This window comes from Megalops cyprinoides, chromosome 14, assembly GCF_013368585.1.
Source record: "Megalops cyprinoides isolate fMegCyp1 chromosome 14, fMegCyp1.pri, whole genome shotgun sequence".
In the NCBI taxonomy this organism is placed as follows: Eukaryota; Metazoa; Chordata; class Actinopteri; order Elopiformes; family Megalopidae; genus Megalops; species Megalops cyprinoides.
In genome coordinates this window covers 34,417,212-34,425,986 of record NC_050596.1, presented here as the reverse complement: position 1 = coordinate 34,425,986, position 8,775 = coordinate 34,417,212, and the positions used below count along the sequence as shown (strand labels likewise).

The 8,775-nt window shown below is 51.4% G+C and overlaps 1 protein-coding gene across 1 annotated transcript in view; it reads left to right on the top strand.

The window, feature by feature from the left end:
• Nucleotides 1-8,004, top strand: part of LOC118789061 (E3 ubiquitin-protein ligase MARCHF4-like) — a 17,521-nt gene extending 9,517 nt beyond the window's left edge. The window contains exons 3-4 of the mRNA XM_036545362.1: nt 637-829; nt 7,443-8,004. Coding sequence (XP_036401255.1) covers nt 637-829; nt 7,443-7,885 — 636 coding nt within the window. The 3' untranslated portion in view covers nt 7,886-8,004. The remainder of the gene's footprint in view (nt 1-636; nt 830-7,442) is intronic.
• Nucleotides 8,005-8,775: the final 771 nt, after the last annotated feature.

The window sequence follows — 8,775 nt, the reverse complement described above, 5'->3', positions numbered from 1 at the left end:
CGTAGTGTGTCGCTAACACTGCCGTAGCGTGTCACTAACACTGCCGTAGTGTATCTCTAACACTGCCGTAGCGTATCGCTAACACTGCCGTAGTGTGTCGCTAACACTGCCGTAGTGTGTCACTAACACTGCCTGTGCGGCCGCTATGATCCCCGTCATTGAGCTGTCACTCAATAACTGTATAAAGTGCAAAATTCCAGCACTGACAAATGGTGAGTGTGAAACATATTACACACTCTGCCGAACACATACAGTAACTGCAGTGTTATTGCTTCATTACAAAGGCCATCTCGCTAACGGTGTGTGCCCTGTGTGGTGGTCGGCCATCTCGCTGACGGTTACTCTGTGCCCTGTGCGGTGGCCGGCCATCTCGCTAACGGTCACTCTGTGCCCTGTGCGGTGGCCGGCCATCTCGCTGACGGTCACTCTGTGCCCTGTGCGGTGGCCGGCCATCTCACTAACGGTGTGTGCCCTGTGTGGTGGCCGGCCATCTCGCTGACGGTGTGTGTCCTGTGTAGTGGCAGGCCATCTCGCTGACGGTCACTCTGTGCCCTGTGCGGTGGCCGACCATCTCGCTGACGGTGTGTGCCCTGTGCGGTGGCCGACCATCTCGCTGACGGTGTGTGTCCTGTGTAGTGGCAGGCCATCTCGCTGACGGTGATTGAGAAAGTGCAGATCACAGCGGCCATCCTGGGCTCCCTCTTCCTCATCGCCAGCATCTCCTGGCTCATCTGGTCCTCCTTCAGCCCCTCGGCTCGCTGGCAGCGTCAGGACCTGCTCTTCCAGATCTGCTATGGCATGTATGGCTTCATGGACGTGGTGTGCATTGGTGAGCACAGTGGCTGGGGGGTGGGGGGTGGGGGGGTTAGGGTTAGGGGTTAGGAAGTTAGGGTTATGGTTATGGTTTAGGGTTCGGGGGCAGGTTCTGACTGCTGTTTCCAGCCGAAAGGATCTCAGGGTAGGATTTCAACAAATGCTTCATGACACCTGAGGCAAAAATGAACAAACTGAGTGAAAATGTCAGAGAGACAGTTCATCTGAGTCACTGCTGTCTTCTGCTGAGAACAGCACTGCATAAACAGCAGGATGATGTTTAATTTCAGTTCTGCTCTCAGCGCTGAGGACCGCTCGCAGGAAGCAGCGCAGCTGGGGCTGAACGCACAGGAACTGATAATAGGTCTTCCATCTGCTGACATTAGCCGGCTAACTAACTAGCTGGATAGTTAGTCTTTAGAAGAAAAGCTCATTGATAATAACTAAACATTAATGATGTGGCGGCTCTTACCTCTATACTGCTCTTTCTTCTGCTCCTCTTGTGCGCCTGATAATTTTGTCCTTTTTTGACTCATTTTGCAGCTGCAACTCAAAGGCAGACCTAGAAGTCTTAGACCTAGTCTTGGAGGATAGTGCGTAATTAAAAGGCTGTTTTTGTTGATAATGTTGCTACTGTAACCATGATTAATAAAATTACGTCAATGTCATATTCCGCTGCACCAGAAAAGAAAAGTGACACTACTCTGTTGTTGCCAAAAGAGGGCACACGTCCGGGAAAAAGAAACTTTCTCTTGCGGCGCCCCCTGACATTTTGCGCCATAGGCCGTCTATGTGGCCTGAGCCACGGGCCGCCCGCTCGGAGTGATGTGCGTCTATGTGGCCTGAGCCACGGGCCGCCCGCTCGGAGTGATGTGCGTCTATGTGGCCTGAGCCACAGGCCGCCCGCTCGGAGTGATGTGCGTCTATGTGGCCTGAGCCACGGGCCGCCCGCTCGGAGTGATGTGCGTCTATGTGGCCTGAGCCACAGGCCGCCCTGCTCGGAGTGATGTGCGTCTATGTGGCCTGAGCCACGGGCCGCCCGCTCGGAGTGATGTGCGTCTATGTGGCCTGAGCCACAGGCCGCCCTGCTCGGAGTGATGTGCGTCTATGTGGCCTGCGCCACAGGCCGCCCTGCTCGGAGTGATGTGCCGTGCATCCTGGCACTTCAGAGCGGTCTTACTCACAGGCCAGGGGCCATTGCGGTGATGCTGTCATGCGTCAGCCAGAGCCATGATGGGCCTGTTTGAGGCCTCAGAGCTGGGGGGCATTTGGCTGCTGGGGGAGGGGGGGGCTGATGTAGAAGGACAGGATGTTTAACCCTTTCCTACACTGGGCTGTCCTCCTGTGTGCAGACTGACAGACTCAGCCTTTTCCTTCATACTATTTGCTATGTACATCAATCAATTGATCAAAATGTGTTTGTTACAGTGCAGTTTTATATTGTATTGCTGCAAAGCAGTACACCAGAGCCATCGGGAGAAAACTGGATAATAATTCCCAAACCCCAAATAAAGGCCATTCAAAGACACTCCTGGAAAACACAGCTTATAAATGTAAACATCAACCAGTTCACTCCATAAATCCACAGAGTGTTGGGCAGCTAGAGGGGTGGCCATGGGGGGTATGGAGGGCTGGGCGTGGGGGGTATGGAGGGCTGGGCGTGGGGGGTATGGAGGGCTGGCCATGGGGGGTATGGAGGGCTGGCCATGGGGGGTATGGAGGGCTGGCCATGGGGGGTATGGAGGGCTGGGCGTGGGGGGTATGGAGGGCTGGCCATGGGGGGTATGGAGGGCTGGGCGTGGGGAGTATGGAGGGCTGGCCATGGGGGGTATGGAGGGCTGGCCATGGGGGGTATGGAGGGCTGGCCATGGGGGGTATGGAGGGCTGGGCGTGGGGGGTATGGAGGGCTGGGCATGGGGAGTATGGAGGGCTGGGCGTGGGGAGTATGGAGGGCTGGGCGTGGGGAGTATGGAGGGCTGGGCGTGGGGGGTATGGAGGGCTGGGCGTGGGGGGTATGGAGGGCTGGGCGTGGGGAGTATGGAGGGCTGGCCATGGGGGGTATGGAGGGCTGGCCATGGGGGGTATGGAGGGCTGGGCGTGGGGGGTATGGAGGGCTGGCCATGGGGGGTATGGAGGGCTGGGCATGGGGAGTATGGAGGGCTGGGCGTGGGGAGTATGGAGGGCTGGGCGTGGGGAGTATGGAGGGCTGGGCGTGGGGGGTATGGAGGGCTGGGCGTGGGGGGTATGGAGGGCTGGGCGTGGGGGTTAAGCGCAGTGTGTAAGCAGTGCACATATATGCAGCAGGTCCCTCTGGATCATGCAGATGTCCTGTTCCACACGGCTGTCTGTGTGGCTGTAAGCTCTCTGACGGCAGGCCTGTAATCAGCAGACCTTTCTGCTCTCACACAGACACGCCTGGCGCAGTCTGATCCCATTTCTGCAATTCAAGTGGAATTTAATCCATGAAACAGACACGCCCACTTCCATTTGTCTTTTAAATGTATAGTGTTTAGTTTCATTCAGCTCTTTTCAGTAACTACAGTCACTCACATGAATCAGACCCCTCACAGGAATGAAACCGATCAATGCTTTTCAGAGAGGGTAGCATCCTCTCTTTGTGCTGAGGAACCCTCATCAAGGCTGCCAGTGTTTGGGCTGCACTGACAGAAGTGGCATAAACACTGTCCTTCAGAGAAGAGCTGAGGCAACTGATTGGTGGAATGTGTCATTTATAAACACGCTTTAAGCATGAGAGCCCCTGGCATGGTGTATCACCTGCCTATTTGGAGGGCTGACTGGCTCCAGAAAGCTTTATAAAATATACATTTAAAATTTCAATTGTTATATACCTATTACACAGCTAAAGATTATAATATTAGGTTAGAATACTCATAGAGGTTCCCTTTAAGACACCGTATGAGAGGCAGATGGATCTGCTGGATGTGCTGAGCAGGTAAACACTGAGAAGTCTGTGAATGAAAGGCTGTAGAGGCCTTTTACACACCCGGACTACAACTCCCATCAGCACCTGGGAAAAGCAGTGTGAGTGTGGCACCGGCAGGGGGCAGGCTGCTTCCCCACAGTGAGGGAGCACTGCCAGGGCTTAAGCAAGTGAGAAACATAAGAGATTTACTGTCTCTGAGGCAACAAACTGTGGCCCATTGACTCCACATTACGCAGAGATTAACCTGTCATTGCACAGACACGGAGGAGTCGGCTCTCACTCATCAGAAGGCCGGGAAAAACAGAAGAGAAAGGACAGAGAAAGAGAGATACAGAGAGAGAGAGAGGAGAGAGCAAGAGAGAGAGGGAGAGATAGAGAGGGACAGAGAGACAGAGAAAAAGATAGAGAGGGATAGAGAGAGAGCGCTAGAGAGGGATAGAGAGAGAGAGGGGGAGGGCATTGATTGTGGCAAGCAGAGAGAGTTCCTTTTACTGATATCTCTTAAAGGGCCAACACAAATTATAAGCTGTAAAAGATTTTGTGACTGAAGTATCAAAATGTTAAACTCTAATTTGTAACTTCTGCCCTAATAAACATCTTACTGTAGCTGTACATTAGCTGATGTGAAAAAGCAGCCTCAGGGAACTAGAGAACTACAGAACTGTAATGGAGAAAATTAATAAAAGTAGCCGGTTTTCCGTCGCGGGACAGTGTACGCTCACTCCGCCTGAGCTGAGCGCCTGTCTGCGGGACTCCCTCTCACACACACAGCCAGCACATTCACACACAGCCAGCACATTCACACACACAGCCAGCACATTCACACACACAGCCAGCACGTTCACACACTCCCAGCACGTTCACACACACAGCCAGCACGTTCACACACAGCCAGCACGTTCACACACAGCCAGCACGTTCACACACACAGCCAGCACATTCACACACAGCCAGCACGTTCACACACTCCCAGCACATTCACACACTCCCAGCACATTCACACACAGCCAGCACGTTCACACACACAGCCAGCACGTTCACACACAGCCAGCACGTTCACACACACAGCCAGCACGTTCACACACAGCCAGCACGTTCACACACACAGCCAGCACGTTCACACACAGCCAGCATGTTCACACACAGCCAGCACGTTCACACACACAGCCAGCACATTCACACACTCCCAGCACGTTCACACACTCCCAGCACATTCACACACAGCCAGCACGTTCACACACACAGCCAGCACGTTCACACACAGCCAGCACATTCACACACAGCCAGCACATTCACACACACAGCCAGCACATTCACACACTCCCAGCACGTTCACACACTCCCAGCACGTTCACACACTCCCAGCACATTCACACACAGCCAGCACGTTCACACACACAGCCAGCACGTTCACACACAGCCAGCACGTTCACACACACAGCCAGCACGTTCACACACACTCCCAGCACGTTCACACACACTCCCAGCACATTCACACACAGCCAGCACGTTCACACACACAGCCAGCACATTCACACACTCCCAGCACATTCACACACAGCCAGCACATTCACACACACAGCCAGCACGTTCACACACTCCCAGCACGTTCACACACAGCCAGCACGTTCACACACTCCCAGCACGTTCACACACTCCCAGCACGTTCACACACAGCCAGCACGTTCACACACAGCCAGCACATTCACACACAGCCAGCACGTTCACACACACAGCCAGCACGTTCACACACAGCCAGCACATTCACACACAGCCAGCACATTCACACACACAGCCAGCACATTCACACACTCCCAGCACGTTCACACACTCCCAGCACGTTCACACACTCCCAGCACATTCACACACAGCCAGCACGTTCACACACACAGCCAGCACGTTCACACACAGCCAGCACGTTCACACACAGCCAGCACGTTCACACACACAGCCAGCACGTTCACACACACAGCCAGCACATTCACACACAGCCAGCACGTTCACACACAGCCAGCACGTTCACACACTCCCAGCACATTCACACACACTCCCAGCACATTCACACACAGCCAGCACGTTCACACACACAGCCAGCACATTCACACACACAGCCAGCACGTTCACACACTCCCAGCACATTCACACACAGCCAGCACGTTCACACACACAGCCAGCACATTCACACACAGCCAGCACATTCACACACTCCCAGCACATTCACACACTCCCAGCACATTCACACACTCCCAGCACGCATCCTTCAGCTTGTTTCCAATTTTATGCCATTTGGAGGTTCAGCAGGAGAAATCAATAGCAATAATTTGGACAGTAATGAGATGCAGGAGCGGTTAGGCCTCTTTCTGCTCTCTGAGAGCTGTGGCATGGCTCTGTTACAGGCCCTGTAGTGTCTGTTCCACACAGTGCAGGAACACAGGAAGCCTCTATCTAACACTCACTTCCGCTGTTGCTACAAAGCCTACAATTATTACTGAACATATCACAAACACCTTTCAGCCCATAAACTCTGTCACCTAGTAGCAACAAATTTGCAATTATAATTTAGCAATTTTAATTTAAGTTAATGACAATATAAGCCTTGATTACATTAGTTACTTAGTATTTGTAGCATGTTTATTGCAACGTGAATCACATTTTTATGTATTTCAAAAGGTCATTTAACTTGCATTTTATACTTTCACAATGTCATCGTCTTGCTGAAATTTGTGTGATTGTGTATGTGGTATGAGTGGTTGGATGAGCAGATGTGAAATTCATTCATATGTAGGAAAAAGATTCAGGCAAGAAGAAATAGCTGAATTACAAAATGTTTGTCATGTTGATCATATGCACATTATATACACATAAAAATTTGTACACATGAACAGTGAATCTGGTCCCTTGAGTCACGCACAGAATATGAGCAGAATCTGAATGCTGATCTGTTTCTCTGACGGGATGGCAGTTCCGGGTCCCATGTGAAACCCGAGCAAACTGCAGGCCGGTGAAGTCCTCTCCCGCGGGATGCCTGTGCAGGCCGGTGAAGTCCTCTCCCGTGGGATGTCTTTGGACAGGACGTGCTGAGGTCCACACTCCTGGTTGGTGACCAGTTGCACTTGAGATCCTCCAGCACATGCATTGCAAAAGGAAAAAAATACTCCCCTGGCTTTAGTTTCAGCAATCATTTCCAATAATGAGGAGCTATGGATTAAATGCATAATTTTGCATCAGTGAAAAATTGGTAATCGTTGGAGGTTCTGCTGATACACTGTGGACTTCTCATGCGTTTGGGTGGTTAATAAAAATGACACGAAGGCATCTGTAATGGCTCTGCAGTATTACTCACATTGGCTGCATCAGGCTGATGGGATCTCATGCTGCTCTGGGCTGCAGCTGTTGTCTGCTTTGCCTCTTAGTTTTGGGTCCCATGTTTCAGCCTCCAGGCCTCTGTCCCTGCTCACATAAGTGCACTTTTCTGAATGCCTAAGTCACTAAATCACTGTGCACTCACACTTGCACATGCGCAGAGGGTGACAGGCTAGAATCTCGAATGCCATATGTGCATATCTGTCCATACTCTATGTTGTGACTCTGCTCAGATTGCGTGCTCTGACTCTGTGTTCTGACTCAGGACTCGTTCTCCGTACTCCGACTGCATGTGTGACTGTGTGTCTCTGTGTTTCTTCAGCTCTGATCCTCCATGAGGGCCCCTCTGTGTTCCGAATTTTTCACCGCTGGCAAGCTGTCAACCAGCAGTGGAAGGTGCTAAACTACGACAAGATGAAGGACAGTGAGGACCTGAAGCCTGGCTCCTTCCCCAGGACACTTTCCCCTCCCTCCCAGAGGGGCAGCAGCCAGGCCGGGGGGCCAGCCTCCGCCTCCACCTCCTCCCTCATGGCGGCCGCGGCTGCCAGCGCACCCGTCACCACAGCAACGCTCACAGTGACTGCTACCATGACGATGGGCCTGACAACCCAGGACTCTTCTGACCAGAGCAATGGCACCTCCCTGCCTGACCACCACTGTGCTTACAACCTCCTCCACCTCCTCAGCCACCTGAGGCAGCAGGATCCACGCGGCCAGCCCAGCAGCAGCAACCGAGAGCTGGTCATGAGAGTAACTACAGTCTGAGGCTTCTGAGGCCTTATTACCCTAGCACTATGGGAAAGGCTAAATATAAGCAAGATGGACACACAACAAGAAACCTCCTTTCATCATGTTTTCAATTGGGACAGAAATCTGGGTAAACATTAAACAGGACAAAGGGCCAAAGTGTTGGGACAGAGGGTGTTTTAGCATTTTGACTTTGATAAAATAAATGGTTCATAAGATTTCCAGATGGTTGTGACTGAGGAGTTTTTTCCAGGTTATTACTTTGCACTCCACTTTTATCCAATTGGATTCTGAACAGGAGAGTTCCAAAAGAATGGATGAAATGGATGGGAAAATAGAGGGCTAAAATTTATGTTTTAAACATTTTCCTCTGAGAGAAGTCCTTTGGTACAAAAAACATACTTGAAGTGTTCAGTATTTTTCACATCACATTGGGTCCACCATATTTGAGCAATTCTGCTTTAAACATGTCCATATCTGTTGTCATTAGGTGTTTCAAAGAGAGTTCAGCTTCATCTCCACAGATTACATCAGTACTGAGAGAAGCATGCTTCACACTGTCAGCCACCGCAGGCACCTCCAGATCCTGATGCAAAAAGTCAGTGAAGCGCCCTGCCTGCCTTCTCCATCTTGTGAAACTTTAGCCTTCATTGACAGGCTGCTGTAAGGTCAGGGGCCATAAGGTTCCTGACAGTAACAGTTTAGTTTCACAAGATGCTGAGGAGGTGTTCCGCTCCGTGAGCATCGCTCCGGAAAGTTTCCACGAGGGGCTGCAGCATCGAGGACAACTTTGTCAATTCATATTTCTCACTGAGATTTTATTTTAACTTTGCAAAAGCAATATGTCCTTCTTTCTTTGTGATTTCATTTCATTTCAATGGCTTGAGCTTTATTTTAATATTTGTAAT